The sequence below is a fragment of the Parasteatoda tepidariorum genome, chromosome X1 (assembly GCF_043381705.1).
Source record: "Parasteatoda tepidariorum isolate YZ-2023 chromosome X1, CAS_Ptep_4.0, whole genome shotgun sequence".
In the NCBI taxonomy this organism is placed as follows: Eukaryota; Metazoa; Arthropoda; class Arachnida; order Araneae; family Theridiidae; genus Parasteatoda; species Parasteatoda tepidariorum.
Window position 1 is genome coordinate 59,948,332 of NC_092214.1, and position 15,418 is coordinate 59,963,749.

General features: G+C 30.0%; 1 protein-coding gene across 1 annotated transcript; it reads left to right on the forward strand.

The window, feature by feature from the left end:
- The first annotated feature begins 849 nt into the window (after positions 1 to 849).
- Positions 850 to 11,222, forward strand: LOC107447324 (uncharacterized). The gene is made up of 3 exons (XM_016062197.3): positions 850 to 1,255; positions 4,670 to 5,120; positions 10,976 to 11,222. The coding sequence occupies exons 1-3, from the start codon at positions 1,246 to 1,248 to the stop codon at positions 11,145 to 11,147; spliced, it is 633 nt and encodes a 210-aa protein (XP_015917683.1). The 5' UTR covers positions 850 to 1,245; the 3' UTR covers positions 11,148 to 11,222.
- The last annotated feature ends 4,196 nt before the right edge of the window (positions 11,223 to 15,418 follow it).

The following is a 15,418-nucleotide window of genomic DNA, read 5'->3' on the forward strand; positions in this document are numbered from 1 at the left end:
CTAAAAATTAACCCTCTGAGTGTTAGTTCCAACTGTTCTCGAACTTTCAGATGCATGCTTTCCTGCATAAACAGGTTGTTGATGCTGTTGTAAACCATTAAGGCACTTGGCGTGCGATTGTTCTTGTTTTCCAGTGGAGCCATTTATGGCCACACCCATGCGTTCCACCTGTTTATAGGGCGGACCTATTCTTTCATCCACAGATCGTAATTTTGACTTGAACCAGAGAATGATCAATCTCCAATCCAGGGCCCCTAGAAGTATAATTTGTTATAGGAACCTAGGGGACTTTGCGTCCCGGCATATCTAACGTGCACCAGTCACCATTTACTTCACGGAGAGTCTTCGGCCGACTGGATTCGAACTCCCGTTCTCACGAACGAGAGTCCAGTGCCTTACCATCCAGACTATCCCGGTCCAAAAAAGCCTGTTTCTCCTTGTTATGGAATGGAAAAATAGTGCGATCAGAAAAATTTCTGCACAATTCTGCCCATGGGCTAAACGCTTGGAGGGTTTAAGTGCTTGTGCACATTCGAAGTACTGAGGTTCTTGAGGTGTACAAACGAGCTAAATTCCGTGCTATGTTCCAAGACTTCAAACTATTGGCCACTCAGCTCACCACTGTACTTTTCAGTACATAAATTTGTAAAAAAAAAAAAAAAAAAAAAGGTGTGGNTCAGACTTACAACAGAAATCTTCAATAAAATTCTTGTTATTCGCTTGCTGTTGTTGTTGTTGTTGTAGTTCATTTACGTCGCACTAGAGCTGCACAATGGGCTATTGACGACGGTCTGGGAAACATCCCTGAGGATGATCCGAAGACATGCCATCACAATTTTGATCCTCTGCAGAGGGGATGGCACCTCCGCTTCGGTAGACCAACGACCTGTTATTCGCTTGCAAACACTAAAATTGTTTTTGATAGTTTCGTTGCACGAACTTGCAACTTTCACTGTGGCAGTCCTTTCAAAGTCTCTAGGCCAACTGCTGCGTAAACTTCGCGGTTTTTCGTTTACGTAGAGTAACTAAAACGAAGATATTTTATAGATAGGATCAGAAATTAGCAATAAACTCTATCCCATGAAAATTCTTGCGGCCATGATATTTTATTTGTATTTAAAATTATCTTTTCAATTTTTGCATTGAAAACTCAGGCTACAGCACTCTTTTAATAGTAATAATTTTCATCTATCAGTTTGAGTATAAAAACAAAGTGTATAGTTCGTGATACTGTTTATTTACTGAATGAATGCAGGTAATACTTTTTTTCTCCAATTTTCTGTTTTAAATTTCAGTCGTAACAAAATACTTTTTTGGGTATTATGCATGACATGTTTTAAAATCAAGCACTCTACATTCTATTATTAAAGAAATGTTGGCATAAAATTGGAAATATTTTTTCCTGATTCTTAAGACTATTAATTAGTAAATGGAAGGAATTCGGGATTCTCACACTCTGTAATGATTAAAACTCCTGATGAATCTTGTCAAGTACTTTAAAATCCAAAATTTGGAAGTAAAGACATTATTTTTTAAGCATAAGAAAATGTCTTTGTTTATAAAATGGTTTTATTTTTACAACTGAATTCTTTTTTAGTGAACGTTGAAAGCAAAATATCTTTTTTTTTTCTTCTAATTTCACTTTTAAACTTCTTTAATGATAGCTAAATTTTTATAAATTTTTATTTTAACTTAAATAAAATGAAATATGGTTGAAGATTGACATAGATCTGTTCAACATCGGCTTGTATTGAAATAATTTTTTATGGGAAATAAAGCAGTAATTTTCATTTATTTAAAGTTATACAATTGCTAAAATTTTATTCTACAATAAATGATGTAAAGCTACATACATTTTTTAAAATCCTTAAAATGATCAAAACACTTAAGTACAGTGTACAAAATAAAAAAAACGGACCACCCTTAATAACTTTTGATCCTAATGATCGTATCTTCACGTTTTAAGTCTTAATCTTAATGGTTCCAGGAGGTAACCTCATATGCTAATTAATTAGTGCAGACCATATTTTAAGTTATGACATTAGAAACACAACTTACTTTTTTTGAATAAGTATACCTATTTTTCAACTGATTCGGATTTTTGACCTCCAAAACATAGGGAGTAGTCGCTATCTGGGAAATATGGTAACAATAGTTTGGTCAAGAGAGCAGTCCAAAGTTTAGACCCCTTAATGTAAATTTTACTTTTTGCATATTTCACCATGTCTCGAGAAAATTTTGAGCTAATTGAAAAAATTTTACACACGATTTATAAAATTCGTTTATTCAAAGAAAATTCCATGCAAAAAAATAACTTTCAATAAATATTTATCATATTTTTATTTTATTTAATATTAGTCAAAAAATTTATGGGTTGTAAAGTATATAATTTTTACATTTTTTTCAAAGAATATTAATTTACATGGAAAAACAAATTTGAGTTAAATCTGTCGAATACTTCTTGAGAAATCAAATTTCTAATATTCTTTTTTGAAATAAGATTTCTCAGAAACTACTCGATCGATTTCACTCCAGTTTTGCATTTTGTCATGTAAAATTATATTCCTTAAAAAGTAAAAAAATTGTATACCTTACAATTCAACTTTTTTGACTGATATTAAATAAAATAATAAATGATAAATATTTACTAAAATTTATTTTTGCATGTAGTTATCTTCGGATAAATGAATTTCATAATTGTTGAAAATATTTTTCAATTCGCTTTAAACTTTCTCGAGATATGATGAAATACGCAGAAAGTAAAATTAACATTAAGGGGTCCAAACTTTGGAGCGCTTTCCTGACTAAACTATTGGGACCATATTTCCCAGATTGTGACTACTTTCAATGTTTTTGAGATCAGAAATCCGAATCCGTCGATAAAAAGATGTGTCGATTCAAAGATAGTACGTGTTTATGCCTGATTTCATAACTTAAAATATCGTCTGCACTAATTAATTGGCATAATTGAGTTCTCCCCCTTGAACCATTAAGATTGAGTTATAGAATGTGAAGTTCCGATCTTTAGATCAGAAGTTATTCAGGGTGGTTCATTTTTAATTTTGAGCACTACGTAAGAAAAATTATATTAAATATATCTTTAAATTTAAGATAAATTTTCTGCTCTTAATTGTGTTTTAGTTTTAACACCTTCATTGGGAATAATTCAAAACTACTACTAGAAAACACGACAGATTCATTTGAAGAGCAAAGATTCAAACAAAGACAAGAATTATTTTTGGTGTCTTTATATTGAGAAAATGTCGTCTTTTTTTTTAATTCCTTGAAAAAGCAAAGAGGTGCAGAGCAATCGAAAGAAAAAAATCACCGTAAATAACTTTTAATTTAATAAAAATATCTTTTAATAGACGGGATTTGGATTTCTGACCCCCCAAATATAGGGAAAAGCAGCAACCTCGGAAATATAGTCCCAAAAGTTTGAACACTAGAGCGGTTTATAGTTAGGACCCCTTAATGCTAATTTTTGCGTATTTAGCCATCTCGAACTTTTTTAGTGATTGAAAATCTTTTACTCACTATTATAAAATTCATTTATCCAAAGATAATTCCGTGCAAAAAATTACTTTTAGTAATTATTATTTTATTTAACAAGTCGAAAAATTGAATTATAAGGTATACAATTTTTTTCATTTTAAATTCAATTTTACGAAGCAAAATACAAAATTGGAACGATATCGTTTTAATAGTTCATGAAAAATCGAATTTTAAAAATACGACTTTTTTAAAATTCGATTTCTTCTGAGAAAGTACGTTTTTGCTTCTGATTTCGTAACTTAAAATATCTGTGCAGACTAATCGTTATCGACTATCGCTAATTAGTGCACCTAAAATACGTTAATTAGTGCAGACTGCACTAGTTAACATATTTTAGGTCACAATCTCGAACTATTAAGATAGTCCGATCTCTAGGTCAAAAGCTGTTGAAGGTGGTCCGTTTTTTCTTTAGCGCACTACATTGAGATTTCGTAAGAATGAATATAAATAATAAGGCTATTTCTTTATTTTCTAAATGTCTTTTTAAATAGCATCCATTTCAGAACTAAAGAAAAAGTAAGGAAATTATTCCAATTGTTTTATCAGAAGCCCCCAGCTTGGAGAAAGTCTCTTAAACAGCCTGTTAAGTACATCCTATTAAATCAATGTAATCCGCACAAACCAATAACTGAACAGACTTATAGATAATTGTAACTCTAGTACATTATATTGGTATCTCTAATTGCTTTTTCCAAAGCAATGTTATTCATATAAAATATTCCAAAGATTTACTGAGTTAATAGGATAATTGAAAAAGTACTGTTTTAAAGATTAGGGAGAAAAAAAACATTCGTCATAAAATTCTCTTCGCAGTTTTATATTTTGGCTGACGCTTTAGAAATTGTATTTAACAAAATATAAATAAAGCAAAAACATATTTAAAAAATATATACAATTTCAGATTAATTTTTTAAAATTATGAAACAAAATGTTGCTGTAAAATTTTTTTTTGCTATACATTATTTTATTCATAATAAAAAAAAATTATTGACATAAATATATTTAAAAACCGAAATGTCCGAAACTTAAAAAAGTGTTAGATCATATGCGCTGCATAAAGCAGTACATGTACATCGAAGTTTATAATCTTATTAATAACCTTTTTCTGTTTCAGCCATGAAGTCAGCTTTCTGCTTCTTGTTTTTAGCTGCTACAGTATCACATTGCGGCGCTACACTTCTAGCAGCAACTGGATATTGGGCCGCCAGCAATCCTGTGAGACAATACTTCTTAGAATCTGGTATTGGGGATGCAATTGGTCAAAGTGCCAAAACAATGTATGAAACAAGTGGATTTCGTTACATAAGTGATCAAGGTACAAGAATTCGAAGAGCTCAAATGAGAAATCGTACAATCGCCGAAATGAAATTTGCTGAAGTTCAAAAGAGAAAAGGATACATGGCTAAGACATTATCCCAAAATGATGATAGAAACTTTTCTGAGCGATTGTTTAATGTATTAAATGAGATGGAAAAAAATACATGCGTTAAACGCTTACTGTGTGAAATAGGAGCAGAACCTTCTAAGTTTGGAACAATTGGCTTGCAAGTAACTAAGTACATATTGTAAGTATTGGTTTTTTAAATGCTATCTATAATATATTTATCAATATATTTATCTGAATAAACACAAGGCAGACGAAAAGTTAAATTGTCTGATATCGAAATTGAATTAATTAAATATAAAATACTGTAAGTAATTGAGTATAAAAATAATAATGGGCAGGGCTCCAAAAATTTGAAAAGTGTTGGCAGCTAGCAAAAATTTGGACTAGCCACCTTCTCAGTTTATAGCTTTTTTTCCCCTCTTTCAAATTTGAAATTTTGTTGAATTTATCCATAGATAAAAATCAAATATTTACATTTGGAATGCTTATTACAAATGAATAAAATATCTATTACAACATAATGAAATATAAAGTTTTCTAAAGAAATATCAGAATATTAATCTATGTTTAATTTCAAAATATGTTTTTGCAGTAATATAAGAATAATTTTAAAATCACCCACTTGGCGCAAAAATTACAAAATTGCTTTGAATAAAAACCTATGCTTTTATTACTTAGCAAAAATAAAATTGAATCGAGCACGCTTTTCTATTTTTTTAAAAAATTCGAAATTAATATGTCACGATAGTTTCGAATCGCACATTTACGAGATTTTTTGACGGATTCGAGTTTGAGTCGATTTCATCATAAATCTTGCAGATTTCTGCAGAGTTTTTTAAAATCCCAATAGTTATCCTGAGCTGCGGTGGCAGAGGGGATAGAGCCTTCGCATCCCAAGGAAGTGACCTAAGTTCAATTTCAAGTGGTTTCTGGTTGATATAAATTCTACACCCGGCTCGCACCGAACACGGTGCTGCAGTGCTGACATAAAATATCATCAGTGGTAGGTGGATCATGAGTTAAAATCACCTTGCCATCTGGCTAACCGTGTGAGGTATTCCTCTCTATATGCTGGTTGGTTCCATCAAAAAGTTCTCCACGAAGGCTAGTTAGACAAAAGCACAGTTAGCACAGACAAAAAATATTTCATGACTCTCTCTTAAATCGAAAGTAACGTATATCATAAACCTTCGAGTACAGGATCATACACATATTTACGGGACTCTAAATTTCTTTTCCTAATCCAAACTTTGTGTGGAGGGGGGAAAATGACAGTAAGCTTGCAATAATAGAAAAATGCAACTTAAATTAATATAGGACTACAAAATAACATGAAAAATCTCGAGAAAAACGTACGGGGGGCCGGGATAGCCTGGTCGGTAGGGCGCTGGGCCCATATCCGAGAGGTCGTGGGTTCGATTCTCGCCGGCCGAAGACTCCCCGTGTAGTAAATGGTGACTGATGCACGTTAAATCTGTCGAGTCTCAAAGTCCTCCATGTTCCCACAACAAATCAATACCTTTGGGGGTACTGATCCAGGAGTTTCCTTGTCTTCTGGATTGGTTCAAAATTTCAAGGCTATGGAGTTGAACGTTAGTAGTCGTAAACCCATGAAATTGGGTCGGCTGTTCAACGACGGTTATAAAATAAAATAAAATAATGCTTGATCCATGAGTTCCCTTGTCATATGGGGGGGGGGGTTACAAATTACAAGCCCACAGAGTCAATCATTGAGTGCCGTAATCTTAGAATTTAGTTGGCTGTTCAAACCTGTTCTAAAATAGAATATTTTTAATAGGATATACAAGTAAATTTCGAATCTCTCATTTGGATAACTTTTTGATTCACGCGTTTGATTTGTGCTGATTTCGTCGTGAATAGACATTGTTATTCGTCTAGAATTCACATTGTTCGTCTGTTTTATCCATGAATTTCCATGTAATTTTAAAATCCTGAGATTTTTAAATCTAAATAGTACGATTAGTGAATCTCCAATATGAATTATCACCTAATAATTTTCGACCACATTCATTAAAGTTTGCATTGATTTCATCACAAATCAAAGTACATTTTTAGAAATTACTGTTATAGATTTGTACGTAGTTTTTTTGAAATCGCGATACATTTAATCATTTACGCAAGTGAATTTCGAATCACTCATTTAAATAACTCTTTGACCCACGCGTTCGATCTGCGTCGAATTCGTCGTGAATTCACATTTTTACAATCCTCTTTTTCGACAGTTATACCCATGGATATCTAAATAATTTAATAAAGCCCCATACATTTAAATCGAAATCATCACAACTCGTGAATCTCTAATCGCTCATACGAGTAAATCAATCTTCAATCACTTAAGTTCGATTCTGCACTGATTTCGATTCAGCACCATGCCGATTTCGAACGCAATTATCCAGTTATTTTTATGGAATTCTAAATGATTTTTTAAAATTCCTGTTTTTCTAACACGATATTATTAGGAATACGCAACAGTGCGAAGATAAGAAAAATTAAGATATTTCTCTGTTGTTGAAAATACGGGGGAGAACGGGAAAAAAATATCGCAAATTTCGATTCTCAGACCGATTTTTAAAAAACAATTTTTACATGAATATTGAACTATAAAAAAATGTCAGATAGTATTTGAAGAGCTAAAAATATAGTTGCTGCTCAAAATTCCAATTTCACGATCCCTGGTCATGGGGAAAGCTATAAATTGTTTTTAAAAAAATGTGATTTTGGCCCAATAGAAATATCTGAAGTAAACACCCTATCCCGAGGTCAGCTTTATTCTCTATAAAGAATTTACTATTTGCCATCATTTTGTGAGAATGTGACTTCTTTTCTGTTCTGTAATGTTAAAATAAAGTCAAGACGAAGAAGTTAAGAGCCAGTTTATTAAAAATTTGGCAAATCAGGCAAGGGTGGATCAGGAAGTTGTCTCCCTCCCCCAAGTTGAGCTTTAAATCTATTTTATAACCGTCATTAAATTGCCGATCCAATTTAGGGTTTAAGACTACTGATGTTCAACTCTATAGCCTTGTAATTTTGAACCCAATCTAGATGACAAGGGAACTCCTGCATCAAGTATTGGAAGAAATTCGCCTTCGTGGAGGACTGTTTGATGGAACTAAATCGCATTTGTGTTAAGTGATTGGTCTGACAAGGGGACTCTAACCCATGGTCAGTCTGCCCCTGAGGATATTTTACGTCAGCACTGTGGTCGGTGCAAGCCGAGTGCGGAATTCGTATCGATCAGCCATCGCTGGGTTTCGAACCCTTCACCTCAATGGAAGGTGAACGCTCTATCCCCTGAGCCACCACGACTCAGCTTTAGTCCATTATAATTTACTGGGTGGGAAGGGAACAAAACTTAGTAATTGCTATCTAGGGTGACATGTTTTCGATGTAGTTTTTACGCTGAATCTAATGAAATCATTCCAAAGTTGATATATCGAATAATTAAGAAGATAGTTAAGCTTAATGTTGAAAAAGTGCTTATTCTGACTCATTTATATTTATGCGTCGGACATTGCTATCCAGGAAAGTGAGGTATTGATTCCATTGCATTTTTTAAGCATTATCTTTATGAACACTTCAGCTCGCTAACAATTTGAAAGTTATAACTGTATTTTTTATTCATAAATCTTTTATGTCTCTCTTTTTTTAACACTTTCCTACTTAAAACTTTTAAATTGTTCGTGAGCTGAAGTGTTTCTATTGATTGCTTAAAAAATACACAGGAATCAATACCTCACTTGACTGGATAGCTATGTCAGATGCATAAGTATGAAAATTTTTCAGAATTTGCTCTTTTTTTACATGAGCTTTAACTATATATGATATTAGATTATAAATAACTTTAACAGTTAGATATATCTAGTTGGGTGTGACTTCATTCGATTTAGAGTAAAATATTACATTGAAAATATATGACTTGCTTAGATAGCAAAGACTAAGTTTTGTCCCCCTTCCTTCTCCCCAGTAAATTCGAGATAAACTAAATCTCACCTTGGGGGGAGGAGATAACTTCCTGATCCCCCTTGCCTGATTTGCGAAATTTTTAAATAATTGGCTCTTAACTACGCCTTAACTTTATTTTACATTACAGAACAGAAGAAAAAAAAAGAAATCACATTTTCATGCCAAAAAAAAAAAAAAAACGCAGCTGAATAAAAAATGAAATGAAAATAAAAAATTACAAATTTTTTTTTTCTTCTTTGCTTTAAATTTTGGACGAGTTTTTTACCCAAACTACTTTTGGGAGTCAAAAATTTACATGCTTGGAGTAAAACTGCTATATATCTCAGTTCCGACGAAAACAAACACCCAATCTGTCATAGTCAATAGTTTCTGCAAGAATGGGTTTTTTTATAATTAAAAATGGCGATGCTGTTTTTTCTTAAATATATTATCGTAATGCTTATCTACTTATTTCAGTTTGACTTAAATAGAATGAGTTAAAATCAATAAAAAAATTTAACACATTTGAGGATTACATTATCAAAAGTAAGAAGAAATTTAGATGGGGCTATTTCAGGGTGAAGTTTGTTTCACCATAAGTCATCTGCTAAACATTTAACTGACTAATATTTAAACTAAAGCAAAAAGCAATGTGAATAAAGCACAAATGAAAGTACTGAAATGTCCTTCATTTGTTGCATTCACGTTTTTTGCTTTAGTCTACATAGCACAAAGTCCCTATCCTTCTCAGATATTCTATTAGTTACAAGTGTTGAAATTTAAGAGAAATTATAGTAAAAAGTTCAACATTTAAGTTAATTTAAGCATTTCTATAAAATTATGCAGACATCTTTAGCAAAAAACTTGCCAACCACATAGCCAAAATCAAGATATTACTATTGCAGATTACTACCCGTATTAATAGCCATTCTTTCTAAAACCTAGCACTAAATGAACAAAAACAGATACAAGCAGTTTTTCACTATCCATTCCCTCCCTCAGGATTTTGATGAAACCTTAAGAATAGAAATGTAGTCACGAGGGGATTTAGAGGACTAATAAAAAATAAACAAAACAAAATATTTTTTTCAGTAAAAAGAAAGAAAAAATAATCAGTTCGCTGTGACTTTTGCATGCTCCTCTTCTATATATGTGCGATTATGACCCTTGAATAACTTATCAAATTATTAGATTTTCATGTAGTATTGAGATTTTTAATTCTGTGTAAAGATCTTAATTATGAAAGTTAATTAGTGCGGAATATGTTTTAAGTTACAAAATCGCACAAGCTGAGCAAACATACTCCCCTCTCCCCAAAGAATAATGGCTTTTGACCTTCAAAGTATTGGAGGTAGTTAGAATATGAGGAAAATATAGCTTCAATATGAGAGCGATCAGAAGTTTGATCCTTTAAGGTTGATTTTACTTTTTGCATACCTCACCAATCTACAGAACTATTTAAATAAATAAAAGAAAGTTTACAATTATAAAACTCGTTTATCTGAAAATTCCCTGCAAAACAGATTTTTTATAATTTTCTCCAATACTTAATTTATAAATCGAAAAATATTGTAAGGTAAAAAAATTTTTACATTAGAGATTTGTGTGGAAGATTTAATTGTGCAATTTTAAATGACAAAATCAAAATTCGGGGTACTAAATTTAATGTTCGTAGCATTTCCCTATCTCAACCACTATTTTAACGGCCCTGTTAAGAAGTTGAATTTTCTATTATTAAAATAATTATTATTTTTTTTTCTTCATGAAATTAACTTTAGGTAAAAGACCATTATAATTGTCGGAAAATTTTTTTTTCTATTCACTTTAATAGTTCCATTGGCAAACTGAGTAAAAAGTAAATATAAGAAGCTCAAACTTGGTCGCTCTTCTAACTAAATTGCTTGAGCAATTTTTAATATTTTCTAGATCGCGGCTTTACCGTACACACAAGATGCAGCATCAGTTGATCAGAACTGCAAATCTTATTGCAAATAAAAAGTTTTATTAAATGATCCTTGAAGTGAAACAACATTTGAATTTTAACTTACTGTTGTAATATTTCAATTTTAGATCCATTCCTCCAGTTACATGGAACAGCCTAACATTTTCTTATAAAGAAGCATTTGAAACTGGTTTACAAAATGGTGATGAAGTATGTCTACAGATTTACTCCAATTGTTCTTATAATTTATACAAAGCTGTGTCTTTCCTATGGTTCATCATTAATCCCCTTAAATTATAGCATCTTGTTATAAATAACTAAAGATTTATTTTAACTTATTTATATCAGCAATTTTTAAATAAATATTTTATCATATGTGTTCTATTTAATTAAAACTATGAAGAAATACATGTGGGTAACTAAATGATGAGATCACTTATTTTAATTCTATGAAAACAAATCTCTCAAGAGGTTTGTTTCCACGCCAAAGAGAACAGCCCTGTTCTCTTTGGCTTTCCATCTGTTTTCTTTTTAGTTTTGCACTAGGCATAGCTTCTGGCACTGTTTATTTTTACTGCTTCGAAAATTTAGATTGAATAAATAGCATAGCTGAGAGTTGCAACATGATCCCATTTTGCTCTTGAGATATTGAAATATACATTCCATCAATAAATTTATGGATTTATTTTTTCAGAAATTGTAAGTATCGAAATTCTAACACCATTATTGTGATCAAAGTTATATAGTGCAGTTTGTAACCATGAAAAATTACCAACTATAGTAAAACAAATTAAATCTTCGTTCCTTATTGAGAAAATTTTCGAAATATTTTTTAAGCTAAGAAATATATTTCCATATTGATATGAATATTTTTTGATTTTATTAAATTTATTATATTTTTATGAAGAGATTGGTAATGAGGGTTATTACACGAAAAAGAATATTTTTTTCTAAATCATTGTTACACAAAAAGAAAACCAAACCTTCTTTCACTTTCTACTGGGCAGTTGACAAAATAAAAAAATAAAAACTAGAAGTGTAAAAAAATAAATATTTACTTAGAATTATTCTATAACAAAAATAATTTATTTTAAATTTAAAAAAAGAAAAAGATTAACATGTAAACATTTACACCTTTTTTTAAAATTTTCGATTATTAGTCTTACATTTTTTAGAGAGACAGAACCATCGAAATATAAGAGTGCGCAAAATAAGCATTTTACGCCTTGTAACTTTCAACATTACTAATTTTTGCAAGCTATAATTGAAGTTACAAAATATATCACAAATCAAAATATAGCGCAAATCAAGAAGAATGGCACTAATTTATGACATTTATTTATCCAAAGAGAAGACACTAAAATTCATTTTTAATAACTAAATATATTTTATTTACTTAAGATCAAAAATATTTTGAGCTGTAAGGGGAAAATTTTTTATATCCTCTTGAATTAGGTAATTATAAGTAGCAAAATTTTATATTTAATTCTGAATTTTATTTGTTGAATGTAACCGGAGAAATAAAAATAGCTCCTTTAAATTTTTTTTTTATAAACTAATTTTGTTCACATTTTACACTTAAAATTAGTTTTAGAGAGTAAAAAAAAATTTATTCCTATAATCAAACATTTATTCAATCATTAATTATTTTCTCCATAAAATTGTCTTTGAAGAAAATAGTTTTATACATGGATATAAAGATTTTTCTTTAGTTTTCAAACATTTATAGAGAGATTGTAAAACATCAAAGAGTAAAAATTAATATTAAGATCCTCAAATTTTTGACCACCCTTTTGACTGAACTAATTGGGCCATATTTTACAGATTGTTGTTATTCATAACTTGCAGATCAAAAAAATTCAATTTAGTTGAAAAAAAGTATGTTTATTGAGAGAAAGTACATTTTCTGTAATTGATTTTGTAACCTGCACTAATTAGTTGACACTGCACTAATTAGTTGACCCTTAAACCAGGAATTGTGGGGCTGGCATGTTAATGTGTAGGATGAAGGTTATAAATGGTAGAATATTTATTTTGCACACAGTAAATTGTAATTTCATGTCCCAGTCCTTTTTCAAAAATTATTTAATAATTTAACATGATGTAGATTAATTTTAAGAATACATTTTTACATCTTTTTTGACTAATGTCAAAAGAAATTTTTTTTTGTCCTTATTAAATTAACAGGTAAGTAATATAACTAAAAACTATAATAAGTAATATAACTTCACTAAAAATAATAAATATTAAGTTTATGTACTAGTATTTTGTATGTGTGTGCTTGTTGTCAGGTATCCTGTAGAAAGTGGAAGAAGTTTCGTTTTTTTTTTTTAAATGACAATGATTTAAAAAATATTCTTGAGTTCAATAACCATTTTATATCTGGTATCTCTTGATATATAATTAAAGTTAATCAGAAAGGAAATATATTTAGAGAATTTTTTTTTTGTCTTAAACTGTCATTTACACAATTTAATATAGTAGTTCAGGGTGCACTGGCTATAAAATAAAATTCCTTAGCATACTTTTAGGGTGCTTTTTAAAATGTTATTAAGTAAAAACTAATCTAAGTTGGAAATAGTTACAATTTTAAAACAAAAATAGCTTAACAGATTAATAAAGAATAAAGTTTTTATTTTCAAAGATTTAACAAAAAAATTTATTTTGTAAAAGCATAATGTATTCACTTTCGGAATTTTCATTGTATGCATGTTTAAAAATGCACCATAAAACTTGTACTAATTTAAGGAGATCTATCTACAGAAATCTATAATTGTATTAATTTAACGATTACACTGATTCATAGATCTTAATTTAATGATTGTCCTAAATTATGGAATGCAAGGAACTTTTCTGTTAAAAAAATTTTATCTTAAAAACTGTTACTATGAACCACATACAAAGAAAAATTCCACAAGCTGTGTCATGTTTGTGGGAAGCTTAAGGGGCTAGTCATTTAAGTAAAATATGCAACAGCTGTATATAATTTTGTCAGAGTATTTAACTGAAAACCGAAATATATTTATATAATTTAACCACTTCTTATTTCTATACAATTTACTTGGAAACTTAGACAATAGGAATACCAGGGAAAAGTTATTTTTCTCTTTATGAAAAACAGAGCAAAAAAAGGGTCACCTTACTTCTAAATCAACAGAGAAAATTTATATCTTAACCGTAAGCGTATTGACAAAACATACCGTAGATTGTAAACGTGGCGATTGCAGGTGGAGTTGGCGATGGATTACGCGTAAATGTGGTGGGAGAACGAAATTACATTAACCTAAGCAGTGTAATTCGATATTTTCTTCTTCTCCTCGACTAGCCATTATGAATAAAAATAACTCATTAATTCCTTTTAGCAGAGAAAATAAAAAAGAAAATAACACCTTTTTATTGTCAGGATCACTTTACAAATACACTGTATTCNATAAATTAGCTCATGTTCTTGAATGAAAGTTAAAAATAAAAAAGATAAATATTTTATTGAGTAACATAAATGCAAATATTTTAATCAAAAAAATTGTATGGGGTCTAAAATGATTTAAAATAAAACAAATGCAGTATATTTTTAGTCCTAAAACATTTATATTTTGTGCATTAAAGAGATTTTATGAATTTCACATCTTAAAATAGTTTTTTGAGCACTTTAAGTTACAAAAAATTAGAAAAAGTTCCAAAACAGCAAACAGTTTAAAAAAAAAAAACATGCTCCAATTTCACGTGTTATAATAATATCGGATTAAAAGTATCGAGATTTTAAAAAAATGTGGAAATAACTAGTAGCAACTTAAAGGTAAAAGAATATTGAAAAACATAAGATTGAAAATGAAATCTGAACAAATAAAACACTTCAAAACCAATGATTAAAATGCTTGATTTGAAAATCATAAGTAGTTTTAACACGAGATTAAAAATATCTGGATTTTTAAAACTCCGTTGAAAAGTCTAACAATAAAAAGAGTTAATATTTGCGATGAAATCTGCACAATAAAGCGCTCATTTAAATGTCATAATATATATTAAAAATATCAGGATTTACATAACCATGTGAATATGTGTAGCAATAAGAGACAAAAAAATACTTAGGGAAACGATATGAAAAACGAGTAAAAGTCAAAACTTAGTTATGAGTTAAACTTAGACAAACATACTTAATGAAACGAGCATACACATTCGGTATGTATAAATTACGAACAGTATATATTTCCACCTATAAAATGTAATACTATATACAGTGAAACCTCCGTTAAGAGGACATTCACGGGACTAAAAAATTTGTCCGTTTATGAGAGTTGTCCGTTTACGGGAAGGGTACCCTAATAACGAAATTTAATACCGTAAATTGTTTTTAGAATATTCTCAAAGATGTAGAAATAATTAAATAATATCTACAAGGATACTGTAAATATCTACAAGAATATTTATTTAAACAATAAGAAAGATAAAAAAGAATATATAAAGAAGTTTGATATAAATACATAATTCTGGATGTAGCTACAGATAAATAAATATAATTTTCCTATTAGCATAGATACTCAAGTTAGACATATGATACCAAATAGGAGCGT

What these genes read in the sequence shown, in the direction of transcription:
- LOC107447324 (XM_016062197.3), top strand. An exon ending in CAAGTAACTAAGTACATATT is followed by an intron (nt 5,121 to 10,975) that starts GTAAGTATTGGT and finishes TTTCAATTTTAG; the next exon opens with ATCCATTCCTCCAGTTACAT.